The sequence below is a fragment of the Bombina bombina genome, chromosome 1, assembly GCF_027579735.1.
Source record: "Bombina bombina isolate aBomBom1 chromosome 1, aBomBom1.pri, whole genome shotgun sequence".
Lineage (NCBI taxonomy): Eukaryota > Metazoa > Chordata > Amphibia > Anura > Bombinatoridae > Bombina > Bombina bombina.
In genome coordinates this window covers 1,336,403,833-1,336,430,425 of record NC_069499.1, presented here as the reverse complement: position 1 = coordinate 1,336,430,425, position 26,593 = coordinate 1,336,403,833, and the positions used below count along the sequence as shown (strand labels likewise).

General features: G+C 39.4%; 1 protein-coding gene across 1 annotated transcript in view; it reads left to right on the top strand.

Annotated features, from left to right (window-relative positions):
* VAC14 (VAC14 component of PIKFYVE complex) overlaps window positions 1-26,593 on the top strand; it is a 371,973-nt gene that overhangs the window by 338,756 nt on the left and 6,624 nt on the right. Inside the window, exons 15-18 of the mRNA XM_053702343.1 lie at window positions 15,703-15,877; window positions 19,966-20,084; window positions 20,421-20,500; window positions 23,686-23,836. Coding sequence (XP_053558318.1) covers window positions 15,703-15,877; window positions 19,966-20,084; window positions 20,421-20,500; window positions 23,686-23,836 — 525 coding nt within the window. The remainder of the gene's footprint in view (window positions 1-15,702; window positions 15,878-19,965; window positions 20,085-20,420; window positions 20,501-23,685; window positions 23,837-26,593) is intronic.

The window sequence follows — 26,593 nt, the reverse complement described above, 5'->3', positions numbered from 1 at the left end:
CTGCCGACCGGACATTGCCGCCACTTTAATAAATATATTAACCCCTAAACCGCCGCACTCCCGCCTCGCAAACACTAGTTAGATTTTATTAAGCCCTAATCTGCCGTCCCTAACATCGCCGACACTATATTAAATTTATTAACCCCTAAACCTAAGTCTAACCCCCCTAACTTAAATATAATTTAAATTAAACAAAATAAATTTTACATAATTAAATAAATTAATCCTATTTAAAACTAGATACTTAACAATAAAATAAACCCTAAGCTAGCTACAATATAAATAATAGTTACATTGTAGCTAGCTTAGGATTTATATTTATTTTACAGGCAACTCTGTATTTATTTTAACTAGGTACAATAGTTATTAACTATTTAATAACTACCTAGTTAAAATATGTACAAAATTACCTGTAAAATAAACCCTAACCTAAGTTACAATTACACCTAACATTACACTATAATTAAACTAATTACCTAAACTACCTACAATTAATTACAATTAAATTAAATAAACTAAATTACAAAAAAACAAACACTAAATTACAGAAAAAAAGAATTACTAGAATTTTAAACTAATTACACCTAATCTAATCCCCCTAATAAAATAAAAAGCCCCCCAAAATAATAAAATTCCCTACCCTAAACTAAATTACAAATAGCCCTTAAAAGGGCCTTTTGCGGGGCATTGCCCCAAAGTAATCAGCTCTTTCACCTGTAAAAAAAAATACAATACCCCCCCAACATTAAAACCCACCACCCACACACCCAACCCTACTCTAAAACCCACCCAATCCCCCCTTAAAAAAACCTAACACTACCCCCTTGAAGATCACCCTACCTTGAGCCGTATTCACCCAGCCGGGCACAAGTGGTCTTCCAGAGGGTCCGAAGTCTTCATCCTATCCGGCCAGAAGAGGACATCCAGACCGGCAGAAGACTTTATCCAGACGGCATCTTCTATCTTCATCCTTCTGGAGCGGAGCGGGTCAATCTTCAAGACAACCAACGCTGGGCATCCTCTTCATCTGACGGCCGACGACTGAATGACTGGTCCTTTAAATGACGTCATTCAAGATGGTGTCCCTTGAATTCCGATTGGCTGATAGAATCCTATCAGCCAATCGTAATTAAGGTAGGAAAAATCCTATTGACTGATGCAATCAGCCAATAGGATTGAAGTTCAATCCGATTGGCTGATCCAATCAGCCAATAGGATTGAGCTCGCATTCTATTGGCTGTTCCAATCAGCCAATAGAATGCATGGTCAATCCTATTGGCTGATTGCATCAGCCAATAGGATTTTTCCTACCTTAATTCTGATTGGCTGATAGGATTCTATCAGCCAATTGGAATTCAAGGGACGCCATCTTGAATGACGTCATTTAAAGGACCAGTCATTCAGCCGTCGGATGAAGAGGATGCTCCGCGTCAGATGTCTTGAAGATGGACCCGCTCCGGAAGGATGAAGATAGAAGATGCCGCCTGGATGAAGCCTTCTGCCGGTCTGGATGTCCTCTTCTGGCCGGATAGGATGAAGACTTCGGACCCTCTGGAGGACCACTTGTACCCGGCTGGGTGAAGACGGCTCAAGGTAGGGTGATCTTCAAGGGGGTAGTGTTAGGTTTTTTTAAGGGGGGATTGGGTGGGTTTTAGAGTAGGGTTGGGTGCGTGGGTGGTGGGTTTTAATGTTGGGGGGGCATTGTATTTTTTTTTTACAGGTGAAAGAGCTGATTACTTTGGGGCAATGCCCCGCAAAAGGCCCTTTTAAGGGCTATTTGTAATTTAGTATAGGGTAGGGAATTTTATTATTTTTGGGGGGTTTTTATTTTATTAGGGGGATTAGATTATGTGTAATTAGTTTAAAATTCTTGTAATTCCTTTTTTTTCTGTAATTTAGTGTTTGTTTGTTTTTCGTAATTTATTTTATTTTATTGTAATTAATTGTAGGTAGTTTAGGTAATTAGTTTAATTATAGTGTAGTGTTAGGTGTAATTGTAACTTAGGTTAGAATTTATTTTTGTACTTATTTTAACTAGGTAGTTATTAAATAGTTAATAATTATTTAGTAACTATTGTACCTAGTTAAAATAAATACAAAGTTGCCTGTAAAATAAATATAAATCCTAAGCTAGCTACAATGTAACTATTATTTATATTGTAGCTAGCTTAGGGTTTATTTTATCGGTAAGTATTTAGTAGGATTAATTTATTTAATTATGTTAAATTTATTTTGTTTAATTTAAATTATATTTAAGTTAGGGGGGGTTAGATTTAGGGTTAGACTTAGGTTTAGGGGTTCATAAATTTAATATAGTAGCGGCGACGTTGAATCGGAAGATAAGGGGTTAATAAATTTAATATAGTTGGGGGGGGCAGATTAGGGGTTAATAAATATAATGTAGGTGTCGGCGATGTTGGGGGCAGTAGATTAGGGGTTCATAAGTATAATGTAGGTGGCGGCGTTGTCCGGAGTGGCAGATTAGGGGTTAATAATATAATGTAGTTGTCAGCGATAGCGGGGACGGCAGATTAGGGGTTAATAAGTGTAAGATTAGGGGTGTTTAGACTCGGGGTTCATGTTAGGGTGTTAGGTGCAGACATAACTTTTATTTCCCCATAGGAAACAATGGGGCTGTGTTAGGAGCTGAACGCTGCTTTTTTTGCAGGTGTTAGGTTTTTTTCAGCCAGCTCAGCCCCATTGTTTCCTATGGGGAAATCGTGCACGAGCACGTTTTGCCAGTTTACCGCTACCTTAAGCAACGCTGGTATTGAGGTGAGATGTGGAGCTAAATTTTGCTCAACGCTCACTTTTCTGAAACTAACGCTGGCTTGAAGAAAACTCGTAATACCAGCGTTGGCTTAACTGAGCGGTAAGAAAAAAAGGCTCATTAGCACCGCACAGCCTTACCGACAAAAACTCGTAATCTAGTTGATAGATATTAAAAAGACTTTTTATAAAAATTTTCAAAACCTATATAAAGACAAGGGAATTAATACAGAACAAAAAAAGGCCTTCTGGAAGGATGTTAAAGCACCGAAATTGTCAACTGAAGTAGTCCAAGAATTAAATCAAACAATCACAATACAGCAAATAACAAATGGTATAAAAGCAATGAAGTTAAATAAAGCCCCTGGTCCCGATGCGTTCCCAGCAGAATTCTATAGAATTTTGCAGCAGCAGGTGACACCGATTTGACATAAACTATACAATGCCTATTTTAATAAAGATATTGCACATGCAACCAATTTTGCCACCGCTAAGATAACATGTTAGACCCAGAAAACCCAGCTTCTTATAGACCTATAGCTCTACTTAAGGTGAACTATAAATTGTTAACAGCAATAATTGCCAATCGGTTAAATCCACATCTCCATAAAATAATTCACGAAAATCAAGCAGGATTTATGCCTAATAGGAATCCAGCTAAGAACATACATAAGACTATGTTATTATTAGATTTTTACTGGAATGAGCTTAGACATAAAAATCTGTCTAAGAAAATAAATGCTGCAATTTTGACAGTTGATGCCGAGAAGGCTTTCGACTACATAAACTGGGACCATTTATTTTACACACTAGAGGGATTTGGTTTCACAGGAAACCTTTTTTAACCTTATTCAATTAATTTACAGTAAGCCCACATCAGCTATCTTAATCAATGGCATAGTTTCTGAACGATTTAACCTATACCAAGGCACCAGACACAGCTGTCCTCTCTCCCCTTCCTCTTTAATATCTCCATGGAACCCCTAGCAATTGTACTTAGACAACAGTTACAAGGTATTAAAATAGGTGGACAACAGTTTATCTTCTCTCTATATGCAGATGATTTTAAACTATACCTAAGTAATTTAGAAATAACTTTGCCACTATTGATTAAGATTATTCAGCAATTTGGCTCTATATCCGGCTATAAGATTAACATTGAAAAATCAGAATTGTTATGGCTAAATAAGCCGGCTAAACTACTTTAAAAGCACTCGTTCAAAGAAGTACAACATATAAAATACTTAGGAGTAATCTTAACTCGAGATCCCCAAGAATGGTATGAACGGAATTTTGCTCAATTTTTTATAGAATGTAAAAAGAAAACCATAGATATGATAGGATAAATCTTCCGATTTCCATTACAGCTCGGACATTGTTGGTTAAAACAATTTTGTTCCCCAAACTATTGTATCTACTTTAAAATATTCCCCTCTTTTTAAATAAAACTGATTTAAATAAATTTAACCAAGTATGTACGAAAATTATTTTGGGGTGGGAAAAGACCTCGAATCACCTTAAACAAACTGATGAAAACTAAAGAATTCGATGGACTGGCCTTTCCAAATGTAAAATTTTACAATCTAGTAACATTGCTCAAAATCTCTATAGACTGGGTAACTGAACAAGATTGTTACATTTACTCTATGTAAAAATAATCTTATTGCCCAGTATAACTTAAAAGCACTATTACATTGTCACAAATCTAAACTACCAACTATAGTAACTAGAATGCTTACCTTTAAACATATAATAGTGGCATGGCAAAAATATTGCTCAGAAAATAAGATTAATCCCAATTGCTCAGAATACTTAACAATTACTGGGAATCCTGAATTTATACCAGGTCTCTCTTATGGGGTCTTTCTCTTGTAAGGTGTATCCAGTCCACGGATTCATCCTTTACTTGTGGGATATTCTCCTTCCTAACAGGAAGTGGCAAAGAGAGCACACAGCAGAGCTGTCCATATAGCTCCCCCTCTAGCTCCACCCCCCAGTCATTCTCTTTGCCGGCTCTAAGCAATAGGGTCCCTCTCGGGAGGGTAAAGTGAATGTGGTGTTAGAATTGTAGTTTTTATTTTCTACAAGCAAAAGTTTGTTATTTTAAATGGTACCAGTTTGTACTATTTACTCTCTAGCAGAAAAGAGATGAAGATTTCTGCAGAGAGGATGATGATTTTAGCATGCTCAAACAGTGGAATGGGGATTATGCAGATTTGTCTCCTCAAATACGGTTGGACCAGGAGACCAGAGATTCTCTTCTCTGGTGGTTGTCTCAGGATCACCTGTCGCAGGGAATGTGTTTCCGCAGACCAGAGTGGATCATCGTAACGACCGACGCCAGCCTGTTGGGCTGGGGTGCAGTCTGGGACTCCCTGAAAGCTCAGGGCTTATGGTCTCGGGAAGAAGCTCTCCTCCCGATAAACATTCTGGAACTGAGGGTGATATTCAACGCTCTTCAGGCATGGCCTCAGCTAGCTGTGGCCAAATTCATCAGATTTCAGTCGGACAACATCACGACTGTAGCTTACATCATCCATCAAGGGGGGACAAGGAGTTCCCTAGCAATGATGGAAGTAACCAAAATAATCAGGTGGGCGGAGGACCACTCTTGCCACCTCTCAGCAATTCACATCCCAGGAGTAGACAACTGGGAGGCGGATTTTCTAAGTCGTCAGACTTTTCACCCGGGGGAGTGGGAACTCCACCCGGAGGTGTTTGCCCAACTGACCCAGCGATGGGGCACTCCGGAGTTGGATCTTATGGCGTCCCGTCAGAACACCAAACTTCCTCTCTACGGGTCCAGGTCCCGGGATCCCCAGGCGGTGCTAATAGATGCTCTAGCAGCGCCTTGGTCCTTCAATCTGGCCTATGTTTTCCCACCGTTTCCTCTTTTCCCTCGTCTGGTTGCCAGAATCAATCAGGAGAAGGCTTCGGTGATTCTAATAGCGCCTGCGTGGCCACGCAGGACTTGGTATGCAGACCTGGTGGACATGTCATCTGTCCCACCTTGGAGTTTGCCAATGAGGCAGGACCTTCTAATACAAGGTCCTTTCAAGCATCCAAATCTAATTTCTCTGCGTCTGACTGCTTGGAGATTGAACGCTTAATTCTATCAAAGCGGGGTTTCTCTGAGTCAGTTATAGATACTCTGATTCAGGCTAGAAAGCCTGTCACCAGGAAAATCTACCATAAGATATGGCGAAAATATCTTTGTTGGTGTGAATCCAAGGGTTACTCATGGAGTAAGATTAGGATTCCTCGGATATTGTCCTTTCTCCAAGAAGGATTAGAGAAAGGATTGTCAGCTAGTTCTTTAAAAGGACAGATATCTGCTTTGTCTATCCTTTCTCTTGTTAAGTGTATCCAGTCCACGGATCATCCATTACTTATGGGATATTCTCCTTCCCAACAGGAAGTTGCAAGAGGATCACCCACAGCAGAGCTGCTATATAGCTCCTCCCCTCACTGCCATATACAGTCATTCTCTTGCAACTCTCAACTAAGATGGAGGTCGTAAGAGGACTGTGGTGTTTTAGAAAGGTTCTTCAGGCAGTGGTTCCTTCCGTTTAATCCTGCCTTGTCCCTCCCATCATCCGTGTACTTTAGCTTTGGTATTGGTATCCCATAAGTAATGGATGATCCGTGGACTGGATACACTTAACAAGAGAAAACATAATTTATGCTTACCTGATAAATTTATTTCTCTTGTAGTGTATCCAGTCCACGGCCCGCCCTGTCCTTTTAAGGCAGGTCTAAATTTTAATTAAACTACAGTCACCACTGCACCCTATGGTTTCTCCTTTCTCGTCTTGTTTCGGTCGAATGACTGGATATGGCAGTGAGGGGAGGAGCTATATAGCAGCTCTGCTGTGGGTGATCCTCTTGCAACTTCCTGTTGGGAAGGAGAATATCCCATAAGTAATGGATGATCCGTGGACTGGATACACTACAAGAGAAATAAATTTATCAGGTAAGCATAAATTATGTTTTTACACAAACGTCTGGCAGAAGTACCAGACGTTCAAGCGTTTACTCAGGCTTTAGTCAGAATCAAGCCTGTTTATAGACCTGTGGCTCCGCCTTGGAGTCTAAATTTAGTTCTTTCAGTTCTTCAGGGAGTTCCGTTTGAACCCTTACATTCCATAGATATTAAGCTTTTATCTTGGAAAGTTTTGTTTTTGGTAGCTATCTCTTCTGCTCGCAGAGTTTCAGAGTTATCTGCCTTACAGTGTGATTCACCTTATCTGATTTTCCATGCAGATAAGGTAGTTTTGCGTACCAAACCTGGTTTTCTTCCTAAGGTTGTGTCTAATAGGAATATTAACCAGGAAATTGTTGTTCCTTCTCTGTGTCCTAATCCTTCTTCGAAGAAGGAACGTCTGTTACACAATCTTGATGTGGTTCGTGCCTTAAAGTTCTATTTACAGGCGACTAAGGATTTCTGACAAACATCTTCTTTGTTTGTTATCTATTCTGGTAAGAGGAGGGGTCAGAAAGCGACTGCTACCTCTCTTTTCTTTTGGCTGAAAAGCATCATCTGTTTGGCCTATGAGACTGCTGGGCAGCAGCCTCCTGAAACAATTACTGCTCATTCTACCAGAGCAGTGGCTTCCACATGGTCTTTTAAACATGAGGCTTCTGTTGAACAGATTTGTAAGGCAGCGACTTGGTCTTCGCTGCATACTTTTTCCAAATTTTCCAAATTCGATACTTTTGCTTCTTCGGAGGCTATTTTTGGGAGAAAGGTTTTGCAAGCAGTGGTGCCTTCCGTTTAAGGTACCTGTCTTGTTCCCTCCCTTCATCTGTGTCCTAAAGCTTTGGTATTGGTATCCCACAAGTAAATGATGAATCCGTGGACTGGATACACCTTACAAGAGAAAACAGAATTTATGCTTACCTGATAAATTACTTTCTCTTGTGGTGTATCCAGTCCACCGCCCGCCCTGGCTATTAAGTCAGGTAGATTTTTTGTTTAAACTACAGTCACCACTGCACCCTATGGTTTCTCCTTTTTCTTCCTAACCTCCGGTCGAATGACTGGGGGGTGGAGCTAGAGGGGGAGCTATATGGACAGCTCTGCTGTGTGCTCTCTTTGCCACTTCCTGTTAGGAAGGAGAATATCCCACAAGTAAAGGATGAATCCGTGGACTGGATACACCACAAGAGAAAGTAATTTATCAGGTAAGCATAAATTCTGTTTTTCACAATGGAAAATTATGGGTCTAGTATATATTAAGCAACTTTTATTACCAAACTCAACCATTGATTTGTTTCAAAATATAGCAAAACAATTTATCCAACCGAGATTTCTTTGCCTATTTACAAATCCGGCATTATATTAATGCCCTACAAACAAAATACAATTCAGATTGGACACTGGGGACACTAGGAAGTAGAATAAAACTATATCTAGCCAGAATGCACTCAATATCTCACAACTTGATTAACTCTAACTCCAATTTAAGCCAGATAGAAGGAATTTGTGATAATTGGCGTCAGGATTTCCCTAATATAAATAGTTCAGATATACAAGACAGTCTTAAAACAATAAATAAAACGTGGGTAACAACTGCATGGTGTGAATCGCACTTGAAACTAATTAACAAGACGTATATAACAGCGTATAATCTTAAGAAATGGTATAAGACAAACAAAATTTGTCCAAAATGTAATACACAAGCAGCAGATACTCTACATTATTTTTGGACATGTCCTAAGATCCATCAGTTATGGTCACAAATTGTTTTTTTCCTAATTACATATTCAGAACAACACAAGGACAATGATTTACTTGATACAATAATTCTATTAGTCCGGAGTCTTATATTAATAACATGGAAGTCCCCAAAAGCCCCTAAAAAACATTTTTTTTCTTTCATGATTCAGATAGAGCATGCAATTTTAAGCAGCTTTCTATTTTTCTCCTATAATCAAATTTTCTTCGTTCTCTTGCTATCTTTATTTAGAAAGCAGGAATGTAAAGCTTACGAACCAGCCCATTTTAGGTTCAGCACCCTGGATAGCATTTGTTTATTGGTGGCTACATTTAAGCCACCAATAAGTAAGCATAACCCAGCTTCTCAACCAAAAATGGGCCGGCTCCTAAGCGTTACATTCCTGCTTTTTAAATAAAGATAGCAAGAGAACGAAGAAAAAATGATAATAGGAGTAAATTAGAAAGTTGTTTAAAATTGCATGCTCTATGTGAATCATTAAAGAAAAAAATTGGGTTTAGTGTCCCTTTAACTCTTTGAGTGCTAATGACGGCTCTGAGCCGTCACAGAGTTTCCCACTCTGGTGATAATGACAGCTCAGAGCCGTCACTAGCACTCTCCCACATTGAGGGAGATCTGGGGGCTCCTACCCCGGCGATCATGCCTGTAGAGTGACAGGCATCGCCGGGGCTTCCCGGTTTTGCATGGTCACTGTGCAACTTTATTTATACTTAACAATGTTAAGTATAGGAGCAGGGGGCATGCTGCTTAGAAGCATCTAAGCAACTACAGACCCCCAAGACCCACCATTGGAAAGGTAATCGCCTAACCTTTCTAACAGTGGAAGTCTTGGGGGTCTGAAAAAAATAAAAAAAAGTTAAAAAAAAAATTGTTCAAAAAATGTTTTAACCCCTTAATGACCACAGCACTTTTCCATTTTCTGTCCGTTTGGGACCAAGGCTATTTTTACATTTTTGCGGTGTTTGTGTTTAGCTGTAATTTTCCTCTTACTCATTTACTGTACCCACACATATTATATACCGTTTTTCTCGCCACTAAATGGACTTTCTAAAGATACCATTATTTTCATCATATCTTATAATTTACTATAAAAAAAAATATAAAATATGAGGAAAAATTGAAAAAAACACACTTTTTCTAACTTTGACCCCCAAAATCTGTTACATATCTACAACCACCAAAAAACACCCATGCTAAATAGTTTCAAAATTTTGTCCTGAGTTTAGAAATACCCAATGTTTACATGTTCTTTGCTTTTTGTGCAAGTTATAGGGCCATAAATACAAGTAGCACTTTGCTATTTCCAAACCACTTTTTTCCAAAATTAGCGCTAGTTACATTAGAACACTAATATCTTTCAGGAATCCCTGAATATCCCTTGACATGTATATATTTTTTTTTAGTAGACATCCCAAAGTATTGATCTAGGACAATTTTGGTATATTTCATACAACCATTTCACCGCCAAATGCGATCAAATACAAAAAATCGTTCACTTTTTCACAAATTTTTTCACAAACTTTTGTTTTCTCACTGAAATTATTTACAAACAACTTGTGCAATTATGGCATAAATGGTTGTAAATTCTTCTCTGGGATCCCCTTTGTTCAGAAATAGCAGACATATATGGCTTTGGCGTTGCTTTTTGGTAATTAGAAGGCCGCTAAATGCCACTGCGCACCACAAGTGTATTATGCCCAGCAGTTAAGGGGTTAATTAGGGAGCTTGAAGGGTTAATTTTAGCTTTAGTGTAGTATAGTAGACAACCCCAAGTATTGATCTAGGCACATTTTGGTATATTTCATGCCACCATTTCACCACCAAATGCGATCAAATTGAAAAAAAAGTTAAATTTTTCACAATTTTAGGTTTCTCACTGAAATAATTTACAAACAGCTTGTGCAATTATGGCACAAATGGTTGTAAATACTTGTCTGGGATCCCCTTTGTTCAGAAATAGCAGACATATATGACTTTGGCGTTGCTTTCTGGTAATTAGAAGGCCGCTAAATCCTGCTGCGCCTCACACGTGTATTCTGGCTAGCAGTGAAGGGGTTAATTAGGGAGTTTGTAGGGAGCTTGCAGGATTAATTTTAGCTTTAGTATAGAGATCAGGCTCCCACCTGACACATCCCACCCCCTGATCCCTCCCAAACAGCTCCCTTCCCTCCCCCACCCCACAATTGTCCCCGCCATCTTAAGTACTGGCAGAAAGTCTGCCAGTACTAAAATAAAAGGTTTTTTTAAAAAATAAATAAATTCTTTTTAGCATATTTACATATGCTAGGGTGTAGGATCCCCCCCTTAGCCCCCAACCTCCCTGATCCCCCCCAAAACCGCTCTCTGACCATCCCCTCTGCCTCATTGGGGGCCATCTTGGGTACTGGCAGCTGTCTGCCAGTACCCAGTTTGCAAAAAAAAAAGGGCTTTTTTTATATTTATTTGGCTTTTTTCTGTAGTGTAGCTTCCCCCCCCACACAGACAAACCCCCACCACCTTGCTGATCTTTTTTTTTTTTTTAAAAATATTAGGGCATTTAAACATTTTTACTAACACATTTTCTGTAGTGTAGCGGTTCCCACCCGCTCCCTCCCCGTGCACGCGCCCGCCCCCGCCCTCCCGTGCACGCGCGCGCGTCCGTGCGCGCCCCCGCTCATCCCCGCCCACGATCCCGCCCCCCCTGCACATAACCAGGGCCATCGATGGCCGCCACCCGCCTCCCGGTCCGGCTCCCACCCACCAACGCAGGGAACCACCGATCTCCGGTGCAGAGAGGGCCACAGAGTGGCTCTCTCTGCACCGGATGGCTTAAAAAAGTTATTGCAGGATGCCTCCATATCGAGGCATCACTGCAATAACCGGAAAGCAGCTGGAAGCGAGCAGGATCGCTTCCAGCTGCTTTCCAAACCGAGGACGTGCAGGGTACGTTCTCAGGCATTAACTGCCTTTTTTTTGAGGACGTACCCTGCACGTCCTCGGTCGTTAAGGGGTTAAGAAATCTTAGCACCCAGGTGGGAAAGTGCTTAGCATTCAAAGGGTTAACATCCTTAAAGGGACTGTAAACACCTTGGGAATTTAAAATGTTTAGTTATGTGTAATGAAACAACTTTGCAATGTATGTTCATTATTTATTTTGTCTCCTTTTCATGTTATTTAGCTCTGAAAATGGAGTAATTTCTTATTTCCCAGGACTTGAAATACACCCTGTTGACTTCTGAAGGTTAACTCTGCTACTTATCTGTCCCTTACTGGCTTTAACAGATAACTATTGCACAACAATCTACTTTACACTAACTGCAGTAAAAAGGATGTTAATTTGTTTTAAAAACATTTAGACTTGGCTGATATGTTATTTTATGGAGACACAACAGAAATGTCTTGTAATTAAATGTTGTGTACTGTCCCTTGAAGTTTGTTTTCACTTTGACAATATCTTTGTCATTGGTGTGACTGTAATTGTCTGTTTATTATCCCCGTTATATAAAATCCATGGTTCCATACTAATATGACTTCTGGTCTTACTGTTTCACACCTTCTATAGTTTCAGAGCTGAACAACATGCCCAGTAGTTTAACTGACACCTGCTCTTCATTACAATTCCATTACAATTACTGTTCTTCATTACAATAACATTAGTTATCAAGTTAACATTTCCTACCTAGTACCACATCTGATTACCGATTGTACCTTCTTAAAGGGATACTGAACCCAATTTTTTTCTTTCATTTTAAGCAACTTTCTAAATTACTCCTATTATCATTTTTTCTTCATTCTTTTGCTATCTTTCGGCTAGATTTAGAGTTCTGCGGCCAAAGGGGTGCGTTAGCTACGCATGCTTTTTTTCGCCCGCACCTTTTAAATACCGCTGGTATTTAGAGTTCACAGAATGGCTGCGTTAGGCTCCAAAAAGGGAGCGTATAGCATATTTACTGCCACTGCAACTCTCGATACCAGCGGTGCTTACGGACGCGGCCAGCTTCAAAAACGTGCTCGTGCACGATTCCCCCATAGGAAACAATGGGGCAGTTTGAGCTGAAAAAAAACCTAACACCTGCAAAAAAGCAGCGTTCAGCTCCTAACGCAGCCCCATTGTTTCCTATGGGGAAACACTTCCTACGTCTGCACCTAACACCCTAACATGTACCCCGAGTCTAAACACCCCTAACCTTACACTTATTAACCCCTAATCTGCCGCCCCCGCTATCACTGACCCCTGCATATTATTATTAACCCCTAATCTGCCGCTCTGTACACCGCCGCAACCTACGTTATCCCTATGTACCCCTAATCTGCTGCCCCTAACACCGCCGACCCCTATATTATATTTATTAACCCCTAATCTGCCACCCCCAATGTCGCCTCCACCTACCTACAATTATTAACCCCTAATCTGCCGACCGGATCTCACCGCTACTCTAATAAATGTATTAACCCCTAAAGCTAAGTCTAACCCTAACACCCCCCTAAGTTAAATATAATTTTATTCTAACGAAATAAATTAACTCTTATTAAATAAATTATTCCTATTTAAATCTAAATACTTACCTGTAAAATAAACCCTAATATAGCTACAATATAAATTATAATTATATTGTAGCTATTTTAGGATTAATATTTATTTTACAGGCAACTTTGTAATTATTTTAACCAGGTACAATAGCTATTAAATAGTTAAGAACTATTTAATAGTTACCTAGTTAAAATAATTACAAAATTACCTGTAAAATAAATCCTAACCTAAGTTACAATTAAACCTAACACTACACTATCAATAAATAAATTAAATAAACTACCTACAATTATCTACAATTAAACCTAACACTACACTATCAATAAATTAATTAAATACAATACCTACAAATAAATACAATTAAATAAACTAACTAAAGTACAAAAAATAAAAAAGAACTAAGTTACAAAAAATAAATAAATATTTACAAACATTAGAAAAATATTACAACAATTTTAAACTAATTACACCTACTCTAAGCCCCCTAATAAAATAACAAAGACCCCCAAAATAAAAAAATGCCCTACCCTATTCTAAAATTAAAATAGAAAAGCTCTTTTACCTTACCAGCCCTGAAAAGGGCCCTTTGCGGGGCATGCCCCAAAGAATTCAGCTCTTTTGCCTGTAAAAAAAAAACATACATTCACCCCCCCAACATTACAACCCACCACCCACATACCCCTAATCTAACCCAAACCCCCCTTAAATAAACCTAACACTAAGCCCCTGAAGATCTCCCTACCTTGTCTTCACCACACCGGGTCCCGATCTGTCCAGAAGAGCCTCCGAAATCTTCATCCAAGCCCAAGCGGGGGCTGAAGAGTGACGTCCATCCTCCGGCTGAAGTCTTGATCCAACCGGCAAATGAAGAAGTCCATCTTCGAGAAGAAATCTTCATCCTATCCGGGCAGAAGAGGACATCCGGACCGGCAAACATCTTCATCCAAGCCGCATCTTCTATGTTGTTCCATCGGATGACGAGCGGCTGATCTTGAAGACCTCCGGCGCGGATCCATCCTCTTCGTTCGACGTCCAACTGAAGAATGAAGGTTCCTTTAAGGGACGTCATCCAAGATGGCGTCCCTCGAACAGCCAATCGGAATTAAGGTAGGAAAATTCTGAATGGCTGATGGAATCAGCCAATCAGATTAAAGTTCAATCCGATTGGCTGATCCAATCAGCCAATCAGATTGAGCTCGCATTCTATTGGCTGTTCCGATCAGCCAGGGTTAGAATTAGCTTTAGGGGTTAAAACATTTATTAGAGTAGCGGTGAGCTCCGGTCGGCAGATTAGGGGTTAATATTTTAAGTTAGGTGTCGGCGATGTTAGGGAGAGCAGATTAGGGGTTAATACTATTTATTATAGGGTTATTGAGGCGGGAGTGAGGCGGATTAGGGGTTAATACATTTATTATAGTAGCGGTGCGGTCCGGTCGGCAGATTAGGGGTTAATAAGTGTAGGTAGGTAGCGGCGACGTTGGGGGGGGCAGATTAGGGGGTTATAAATATTATGTAAGTGTCGGCGATGTTAGGGGCAGCAGATTAGGGGTACATAGGGATAACGTAGGTTGCGGCGGTGTGCGGTCGGCAGATTAGGGGTTAAAAAAGTTTAATAGAGTGGCGGCGATGTGGGGGGACCTCGGTTTAGGGGTACATAGGTAGTTTATGGGTGTTAGTGTACTTTAGAGCACAGTAGTTAAGAGCTTTATAAACCGGCGTTAGCCCAGAAAGCTCTTAACTACTGACTTTTTTTTGCGGCTGGAGTTTTGTCGTTAGATTTCTAACGCTCACTTCAGCCAAGACTCTAAATACCGGCATTAGAAAGATCCCATTGAAAAGATAGGATACGCAAATGGCGTAGGGGGATCTGCGGTATTGAAAAGTCGCGGCTGAAAAGTGAGCGTTAGACCCTTTCCTGACTGACTCCAAATACCAGCGGTAGCCCAAAACCAGCGTTAGGAGCCGCTACCGCCCAACTCTAAATCTAGCCGTTTATTTGATAAGCAAGAATGTAAGTTTAGAAGCCGGCCCAAAAATTGGCTGGCTCCTTAGCTTAAATGCCTTCTTTTTCAAATAAAGATAGCAAGAGCACGAAAAATGTTTTACTGATGGGAGTAAATTAGAAAGTTATTTAAAAATGGAAACTCTATCTGAATCATGAAAGTTTTAGTATCCCTTTAATGACCCACTTCCTGAGTCCAGTTTCATCACATTAAATCTCTCTAGCTCTACATCTCATCAATGATTATTCTCCAAGCATTAATGAGCTACGTCTCCTCTCCAGCATTCAATAAATTCACATTTACCTAAATGCATATCTAGTTCCACAATACCTCATTAACCTCCATTCTCAAGTACTCCTTACCGCTACCTCCTTTACTATACTCATGGACCTTGGTCTGGCACCACTAGTGTTTTGATTGATCCTCCCCTAGTACCACTATTCACCAATGCCCCTTTATTTCCTTGCTGATTACCCATATTTTTTATAGCTTTTCACTGGACCTTCTTGTAGTTCAATGCAGTCTCACTAAAAAGTAGCAAACCAGAGCAATAAATCTTTAATACTTAAGAGTATTTGTCTACTTTTTTCCCCCAAGACATTTTGCTTATAGATAGAACTTCCGTACACAAGGGTGCTCAGTATAACATCTTCATGTTCTCTCTTTTTTTCTTTCTCCTCAGACAGCTCTGTCTTCTTCTCAATGCTGAGAATATATTCCATGCCATGGCTGACATTCTTCTTCGGGAGGAAGATCTCAAGTTTGCATCCACCATGGTGCAAAACCTTAACAGCATCCTGTTGACATCATCAGAGCTCTTTCAGTTGCGGAGCCAGCTCAAAGATCTGCAGACCCCCGTATGTACATCTTTGTTATAGAGACCTCTTTGTATTCTTACCTATAATAACCATACATTTGAATGTACTTCTGTGTAACACCAATACAAGTATATATTGTTATACCACCTGCATGTGCCTTTATATATTACCAAAGGAACAATGTAACCCTTTCTATAATGCAAAACAGTCTGTAGAGCATCCAATACATTTATTCTCAATTGATATTTAAAGCCCAAAATAACTCACTTCCTCAGTGGATTTTTATGGTCTCCAACTATTAATATCTATTAAACAATTGCATCCAATGTATTGATCCTTGCATGAACCTATAAAACACAAGGTCTCCTGATCTTGCTTGGACGGACATAAAATGCCAGGCCTCTTTTTCTGTGCATGGACCTATATATAATATTATACCTTTGGTATGTATATATAATAAGTTTAAATCATTCAATAGCATGAAAAGGCTTAAAGGGATACTGAATCCATTTTTTTTCTTTCATGATTCAGATAGAGCAGGCAATTTTAAGCAACTTTCTAATTTACTCCTATTATCAATTTTTCTTCATTCTCTTGGTATATTTTGTTGAAAAGCAGGGACGTATGCTTAGGAGCCGGCCCATCTTTGGTTCAGCATCTGGGTAGCGGTTGTTGATTGGTGGCTAAATGTAGCCACCAATCAGCAAGAGCTACCCAGGTGCTGAACCAAAGATGAGCTGGCTCGTAAGCTTGCATTCCTGCTTTTTCAAATAAAGATGGAACTTCAAAGAGGATGGCAGCAAAGGGTGGACAACAGGGCTTATCTAGCACACAAACATAGCAGCGACGTTTCGAGAATACCTTCCCTTAATCATGCAGTAAAACATAATGGTACAAAGCACCCTTACATACCCAACCGCCACAAGAGGGCAGTAAGGATACATTTACAATTTTAACCCTTTCACCTCTAAAATCTTAAACAAGTGCACATAAGAAATTCTATGAGACCTTACACTGAGCTGCAGCCAAACAAAGGCAAATGAAACATAATATTAAAATATAACATGTCAGCAAACTAATAAAGCAACAAAAACAGGAATATAATAGCTATAGAAAATTCTTTATAAAAATACTGAAAGATCCCAATCCCTATTCATACCCTCAGGTTCCATAGAGCCTAGTTCATATATCCAGAAACACTCCCTCTGTTTTAGCAGGAGGTCTAGGGATATGCTCAATAATTTGAAATCTGAGCTGATTAACAGCATGTCCCATTTTGGAAAAATGGCAGGATACAGGGACTAACTTATTATTAGTCCTCACAGTGCTTTTATGTTCAATTATCCTATCCCTAATGGGCCTAGTCGTCTCCCCCACATAGCCCTGCCCACAAGGACACTATATATAGATCACATACTGAGTATTGCAGGTATGGTACCCCTTGATAGAATACTTTTTACCAGATCTAGGATGGAAAAAAGCCGAACCTTTAATCATGTTCCCACAACAGGAGCATCCAAGACATGGAAAGCACCCACTGTTTTTACTGGTTAAATATCTTTGTTTATCACAAATAGTGGGGGAACCTATATCAGCTCTAATCAATTTTTGATGAATGTTATAGCCCCTTTAAATCACATTAGGGTTGCATTTGGCTAGAATACCCCAATATTTTTTAATAATATTATGAACTACATAGCTTTGGGAATTAAATTCAGAGATAAAGACCATCCGCTGACACAGAATCCTTCTTAGGACCCAAAAGGGTCTCTCTAGGAACCCGCTGAGAGTTGGATAGAACCAAAATACTTGAGGACAAATCAAGAGACATTATTCTGAATAATGAATTGGAAAATATCCCACAACCTCCCTCGTTTTATTACCCAATACAATTCAAATTATAGAGCCATTAAAAAATCAATGGCCAAACATTGGCACATTTTACAGAAGGATCCTAACCTTAAACAGACCTTGGACGCCAAACCCTTCATAACTTTCAGGAGAGCCCCTACCTTGAAACAGATACTTGCACCTAGCAAGATAGTTATGTCCAAAAAAGTATGGGTAAAAAAGTTGATGTTGAATACCCCTTCAGGAACGTATCAATGTGGACACTCTAGATGTCTAATGTGCAAATATATTACCCATAAGTCAGTAACTGTTATTGCAAACACTACGAGAGAGGTGTTTAAAATTAGGAGTAGAATCACTTGTAATACATCTTTTGTGGCTTATGCACTATTGTGCATATGTGGCCTTCAATATTTAGGCCGCACGACCCGCAAAAATCCGCACAAGATGGAGCGAACACCTGCGCAATATCAAAAAGAAGTCACTTTTCCATAGTGTGTCTAGACAGTTAGTTGTGTTAATTACATCACTCCAACACACTCATGGCAATATGTTTTCACGGGCGGAAAGCCCTGAATGTCAAACTATAAGTCGTGATTTAAACGAACAGGTAAGGAATAGAGTTCTGTTCTTTAAATCAATGTGAAATGTAGCCATTTGTTGGAGATTACACTACCTCATCTCTAGAAGTACAAGGGCTAATGAGTTCACCTATTTTGATCCATTTGTGGGTAATTTTTTTATTTAATTTTTTAATATAGTGTTTTTTCATATATAGATTTACAATTTAGAGACATTGGTAATAAAACAAACTTATTGAGGATTGCTTACTAATGAAGTATACATTTCAAACAAAGGGTTAAGCTGCTGGGAACCCTCATCAGTGGGGGAGGTTCCAAGGTGTTTGTACTATGATTGGTAAGACTTGTATATTTAAAGGCCATTTACAGCCTGTATTGTATGCCTGATGAAACAGTGTTTTGAAGCGCTAAGAAACGCGTTGCATATTTCCAAGGAGGGCTGCTAGCAAACCCTACCTTTTGGTTCCTGTTTTTATTCCTTCATATTTTAAATACATTCGTTTTTATATTGGAGCCTCTAATTGCCTGCCTATTCTATACCAATCACTCCCACAGGGAGTTATCAGCTATAGTTATTGCAGCACCTTTTGAGTTCCTGGTGCTTCAGCGTTTCAGTGTTCCTGAATTGGGGCTGATCAGTGAGCTGGGTTGCTGTAAAATATCCAGCCTGTGCCTAATAGCACTGTCTGAGTGCTCTTCACAAATGTGAGTACCCTGACTAGGGTTTTTATACTGTGATCATCTTGTCCTACCACTGGTACACACAGGCGCCTCTCTTGTTTGTTAATTTTCTCCAGATATTGCCGACATCTTGATGTGAGGAGAGTGCAGCCCTTTTTTTCTGAATCCATCATCCCATCTTTGAGCCACAGTTTTCTCCTTCCTATCATCGGTTGGGTGACTTGTTATAAGGGGACTTTAATGTTCAGAGACTATTTGATGTACTTTGGTACTTTTTGCTAATAAGGTTACCACGCATTTGAGTTTGTTATTATATTATTTATATGTATACACCTGCTGATTAGATATTGACTTCTCTGATTGATACATATTATCTTGTCCAGTATATTTGTTTTTTTATTCCTATATTGTTATACTGATTAGAGCGCCCCCTATTAGGAATCCGTCTACACTGACTCCCTCTTTTTTAGCATATGAGACAGCAGGACAACAGCCTCCTGAGAGAATTACAGCTCATTCCACTAGGGCTGTCTCTTCTTCTTGGGCTTTCAAAAATGAAGCATCTGTGGAGCAAATCTGCAAGGCGCCAAATTGGTCCTCATTGCATACTTTTCCAAATTCTACATTATTTTATTTTATTGAGATTCAGTCCATAATACAACAAGTAATCCATATCTTATATAACAGATGGGTACAAAACAAAATTCTACAAATTTGATACTTTTGCCTTGTCTGAGGCTTCCTTTGGGAGAAAAGTTCTTCAATCGGTGGTGCCTTCTGTTTAGGTCCCTCCCTTTCATTCTGTGTCCTCTAGCTTAGTTATTGGTTCCTACTAGTAATTGGAATAAAATTGTGGACTCTCCATGCCCGGAAAGAAAGAAATTTATCAGGTAAGCATAAATTTTGTTTTTTCCCTAGTACAATATATGGCCCTTCATTTTGTTGATAGTTCCCTTATAAGTCACTGCTAGCTCTCGCTTTTGTTATATATGTAACTTTGCTCTTTCTTCTCAGGAGAGCTGTAATCTGTTCTGCTGCCTGTACCGCTCCTGGTGTCACAATCCAGTGGCTACAGTATCTCTCTGCTTCCTCACCCAGAACTACAAGCACGCTTACCACCTCATTCAGAAGTTGTATCCTTCCAAAATTGGACATACACCGTAGGGTGAGATTATTGTTGTGGAAGAACTGTCAGCTGCCTCCAAAGTCTAGTCACTGGAAAAATCTGTTGGAAGAAATAGTAGGACTAGAACTGTATTATTATTATTGTTGTTTTTTTAATACAACCTTTTTTCAGGAAGTGAACTTACTATATACAGCTGTCTTTAGGAAAAAAAACATAATGTAGAGTGCAGACCGTGGTCCATAGAGACTGAGAGTTCTTCCATAGATTTAAAACTTATGTAGTTTCGGGATCAGTGGAATGACAGCTGTTTGTACTAATGTTCTGATCCTTGACCTCTCCCCAGCGGGAATCTGGAAGTGACTTTGGATTTCCTGACGGAAGTGGACAAGTTAGTGCAGCTGATTGAGTGCCCCATCTTTACATGTAAGAATGCATCACTGCTACGTATTCAGACTTCCTATACTGTGCACAGTGTGTGTGTGACTCATTTATGTGTGTGTATGTGTTTGTGTTTCCGCTCCATTAAAAAGTTCTGTATATGTCTGAAGTCTGCTCAATGTATGTGTCTATGAAAGCTCCTGAGTTTGCCTGAACATAGTATTCAGAAACATAGAGCAGTCTGTTTAGAGATGGGGGTTTTTAGTGTGTGTGTATTTGAACCAATGAACCATATCATGTATGACATTGTCATTTGAATCTTTCTGGGCAATATTCTGAATATTTGAGCATTGCTCTAACATAGATGCCAAGATGTGAAAAAAATCCAGGGGCACTTTGCAGCAGATCAGTAAACAGGTTATAGGAGTATTGAACATACACTACTTCTTTCCAGAGCTCCCCTCACTCAGCTGTACCCCAAAACCCTTTGTAAAGACCTCAAATCGAATTCCCATAGTCTAAAATCCATGCCAAACCCGCACCTCAGCACCAATTTGTACGAGGGACAGAGTTTCAGGACAATTATAATAAGAGACAGGAGGTGTGGACAATGATCTGTATATTTGTCTGGACAGAACACAGTATTTCTGAACACTGTTCTTTCTGTGTGTATGTACTGACACTACTCAGTGTATATCTTTGTATGAATACTGAGTATCAGGTTTGAGTGTATACGCTTTGTGTATGTGTGTGTATACGTGTACAGCCTGCAGTACATGCCTGAACATTGTTCTGTGTAGTGTAGACAATGTAGTACACATGTATGCAAAAACTAATAAATATATACATAAATTGAGTGGCTAAAAATATTGCAGAATTGCAAAATTAAGCAATGACCAGACCCATACAGCTCGGTGTGTGTGTGTATTTGTATGTGCGTGTGTGTGGGTGTATTTGTATGTGCGTGTGTATGTGTGTGTGTATGCGTGTGTGTATGTGGGTGGGTGTATTTGTATGTGTGTGTGGGTGTATTTGTATGTGTGTGTGTGTGTGTGTGGGTGTACTTATATGTGTGTGTGTGTGTATTTGTATGTTTGTGTATGTGTGTGGGTGTATTTGTATGTGTGTGTATGTGCGTGGGTGTATTTGTATGTGTGTGTATGTGTGTGGGTGTATTTGTATGTGTGTGTAGGTGTGTGTATGTGGGTGTGTGTATGTGTGTACTTATATGTGTGTGTGTGGGTGTGTGTATGTGTGTACTTATATGTGTGTGTGTGTATTTGTATGTTTGTGTATGTGTGTGTGTGTATTTGTATGTGTGTGTGTATGTGTGTGTATTTGTATGTGCGTGTGTGTATGTGTGTGTATGTGCGTGAGTGTATTTGTATGTGTGTATGTGCCAGGACATTGTTCAGCTTTGCAAGTATGTCCATTAAATATACTGTAGGTATTCATAATGATTACAAAAATCTGGAGCTACGTGCAAAGGACATTAAACAAAAACGTGAAAAAATATTTTAAAGTTGATTTTGATAATAGTTTAAGGGGTGTCAATTCCCTGTGTTGGTATATTCAGTATAATGCGTATCTGTGTTTGTTGGGTTATGGATATGGCTTATTTTTATTAGTGCAAGAGTGCTTATTATTAAAGGGACAGTAAAGTCAAAATTAAATGTCTATGATTCAGAAAGAGCATCACATTTTAAACAACTTTTCAATTTACTTCTGTCATTCATTTTATTTTTTGTGTCCTTTGGTAAAGTGTTACCCTAGGTAGGTGGGGATACAATCGGCAAAATCAGCTATTTCAAATAACAAAATAAAGGTAAAGTGAATGTCTGCAAACAATTAAAAGGACACTGAACCCACATTTTTAGATTTAGATAGAGCATGCATTTTTAAGCAACTTTCTAATTTACTCCTATTATCAATTTTTCTTCGTTCTCTTGCTATCTTTATTTAAAAAAGAAGGCATCTAAGCTAAGGAGCCAGCCAATTGTTGGTTTAGCACCCTGGACAGCACTTGTTTATTGGTGGGTGAATTTATCCACCAATAAGCAAGAACAACCCAACCAAAAATGGGCCGGCATCTAAACATGCTTGCTTTTCAAATAAAGATACCAAGAGAATGAAAAAAATCATAATAGGAGTAAATTAGAAAGTTTCTTAAAATTGCATGCTCTATCTGAATCACGAAAGAAAAAAAGTTGGGTTCAGTGTCCCTTTAAGTACACTCCAGCAGGTAAAATTGAGCATTTGAACATTTTTGAATGCAATGTCCTTTTAACAAAGATACCAAGAGAACTAAGCAAAATTGATAATATAAGTAAATTGGAAAGTTGTTTAAACTGTCTATTCAATCCATGCAAGTTTAATTTTGACTTTACTGCCCCTTTGATGTTTTAACTTATTGAGATGGTAGCATGTGTATTTCTTTGGTTTGACATCGTACCTTTAAACCCACGACTCAGTAACCAGTATGGTGAAGGTATTTACACATTTGGAATCTGCTCAGTATGTGAACGCCTCCAGTTCTCCACAACGGAGCTGTTGGCACATTCCATAGAAACTAAAGGGAATTGGAAGGAAACTAATGATATTTCAGTTTAGTAAACAGTATACAAAAATGAAAACAAATGCTTTAAAAAAAGACAAACTATTAGCAACAATATTTAATTAAAATACTCTGATACACAATCTGTTAGCTGCTATGTGACATGAAAATCCCTTTCACTACTTCTATTGACTATATCTGTTATTAAAGTTACAATTTGTGATCGATCTCTGACCTCTGTATTCCTTTCAGGACACTGCTCTCTGCCCTGCGTGTTTATGACACTGTTTTGTCTCTGTATATCTGTGTGTCCTCATTTCACTCTCCCTTTAGCACTGCTGGTGGGAAGTAGAGCAGAAGTGATGGGGTTTGGCTTGTGCTGCCTTCAGTGTCACAGGAGAGTTATTTAGAGCAGCATGCAGTGAGAGTGCACGAGGTACAGAGGGTGCAGTTGCCATTACTGGCACATGTTTGAGTGCAGAGCAGATTGTATAGTAAAAAGTTGAATACTGTGTAAGCACAACAAGGCAGGTTATAGGTCAGAGGATGCCACATATACATGCAGACCTACAGCGTGCCAGGGCACAGAGGTGGGCACTGCTAGAGAAACTATGATTCTGTGAATTGATTACGATTATGCACTTAGCTGTTACTTATGCTGTACCTTCCCCTCTAGATCTACGCCTACAGCTGCTGGACGTGGAGAGACACCCGTACCTGATCCGGGCACTTTATGGCTTACTCATGCTGCTACCTCAGAGCAGTGCCTTCCAGCTCTTGTCCCATCGGCTCCAGTGTGTCCCCAACCCTCAGCTCATGCAGTCAGCGTAAGTCATGGCTAGATGGCGCTCTTCCCTATAGGGCCGCAAACTAAACATCCCCATAATTACCACATCAAAATGATGCTGATCCCAAATGGCTGCTGTTTCCAGTGTGGGTGGAACCCAAGTATGTCTTAGGTGCCCACATTGAGGAGAGAACTGCTCATCCCGAGGTTAACTGAAGTGTGTGAATACATTTAGTTTTTTTGCAGGGACCCCTTTCTATTAAATCTCACCCACGTTCTTACACTGTGTTCATGTTAGTATGCTCAGCCCTTTCCAGGACCATTGTCCTGCTTTCTGCAATGCAAGACCCTGGCCTTGTTTAAATGCCCCTCCTGCTATTTTTTCCTGTATCAATGGCAGTGCTTACCCTTATTATATTAATTTGCTATTAATAGTGACGGATTTACTGTTACACACTGGTATAGATAGCTTGCTAAAGCCTTTCAGCAATCTGGCTTGATAACATAAACATTACAACCTACTCTAAAAAAGATATTGCAAGACCTCTTTCTCATTGCCCACCCGCTATAACATACTGCTGTCATTCCTATGCTTCTTGCTCTAGTCTTAATGATCACAAGTTCCCTTTTTTACTGTGTTCAGCTGCTGCAAAATGGTTAAACAGATGCCCCCCCCTGCCCCATTCTTCTCCAGACGGAGAAAAGCACAGTGATTGGAGCATACACATGTAAGGCTGCTTTTCATTTGCTCACCAGCTGTATCCTCATCTGGAGTATCACAGGAGCACAGCTATGTGATTAACCATGTTGCAGGGTTTACATATATTGTAAAAGAATATTGCATAAAAAGCTCCAAAAAAACAGTGTTTTATTTTTACACTAAAACTTCCCCTTTAAATATAGCAGTTAAATTGTTGGAATACTCTGTAGCCCGTTCTAATGAGCTACGAAACCTCAGTTGGGTATCATTTGCAAGGTATTAACTTGGTCTCCCTTCAATAATTTTTAATTAGTTGCTACGCTTGTCTACTGGACTGTACTCATGCTGATTGTCTTTTTCAAGTTCTAGGTGTCTTCTTGGCTACCTTATCCTTTATATCGTCATCATTAACTATTAACCCCGCTGATGCCTGAATGTTATGTTGCAGAGAGAGTGGAGGAAACATTTATATTTACCAGTAAACCAGTTTCTTTAGTAGCGACACATGGAGGCTCATCTAGACACCCTTAAAATGGCCATTATAGTAGAGAAAAAAATACTTGCTCTGATTTGCTAAAGTGTGTAATGTTACCACTTGACCTTGTAAATCAAAGGGGTAACACATAGGTAAAGTACAGCTCAAGAGCTGTCCAGCAAGAGCTGCAGCGAACTTCTGGTTACGAGCGGTTCCAATCAGGGCTGCTGATTTGCAGGGGGTTAAACACAGATTTGCTGGGTCCATAGTGATAAAATTACATGCTCTAACTTATGAGAGAATGTAATTTTTTTCTCTATAAAGGCCCTTTCATTTATGTGTCTTGGGTTTAATTTGACTCTCAAGTGATCTGTGTAGGAGTAAAAATTCCTATTTCTTCTTTTTGATCTCCAAATAGATTTTCTGAGGTATACAGAGGAATTACAAGTGGATCGTTATTTGATGCTCCCGCTCGAGCGTTAACTACACTAGAAATAAGCTTTTTTCGCGTGCGATAACCTTTTTCCCCCGTAGAAGTCAATGGAGCAAAAAAAGTGTGGGGAAAACACCCTACTCACGCGCAAACACGATCACATATTCTCAAGTAACCAACATGAAAATATAAATATTTCACATTCCAATGCTTTTCAATAGAAGAATATGTTCTATTTATTCATAAATACATATTTCTATGTATATCTCATGGTATTTTGGTACATGAGTATATAAATGTATAGATGTATAAAGATATATATAGGAATATTTATTTATAAAGGTACTTGTTAAAATTTATTTGCAAAATAAGACCAAGTCTGTTTTTGTTTATCTGCTAATATGGATGATATTAGGTATGTTGCATGTTCATTATGTTTGAATGCAAATGTGGAACCTCCTCTTGCCTTTTGTCCCTCGTGTACTGAGAGGGCTTTACAGTTCAGAGAAAAAATGTTTTTTTGATAAGGATTTCACAAAAGCGGATGCTTCTCAGGGTTCTACCGATGAGAATCAGAGTATGCTGCATCTTTCTCCCCAAGCGTCACAGTCCCTGACGCCTACCCAGGCACAGTCCAGTACATCTGCAGTTTCAACTGCATTTACTCTAAAGGACATAGCAGCTGTTATGTCCTCTACACTTTCTGAAGCGTTGTCTTCCTTTCCCGTCCTGCAAGGCAAACGAAGGACGACCTCGTGGCTAATACGACTTCGGATGCTTTAATAGCAAGGTCAGAAATGCCATTACAGGATCAGAATTGGAGCCCCTTATCTGAAGGTGAGCTTTCTGAATCAGATAGCGCCCTGCTACAGACGGATTCAGAAGTAGTGTCTTTCCGTTTAAACTGGAACACCTCCGCCTGTTATTGAAGGAGGTTTTGGTGACTCTGGACGACTGTGACTCAATCGTGGTCCCCTCCAGAAAAATTGAGTAAGTTTGGACAGATATCTATAAGTTCCTTCTTATTCAGATGTTTTTCCAGTTCCCAAGAGAACTTTGGAAATTATTGCTAAGGAATGGGAGAGACCAGGTATACCATTCTCTCCTTCTCCCGTTTTCAGGAAGATGTATCCCATAGCGGATTCTATCAGGAATACTTGACAGGCGGTTCCTAAGGTGGAAGGTGCTA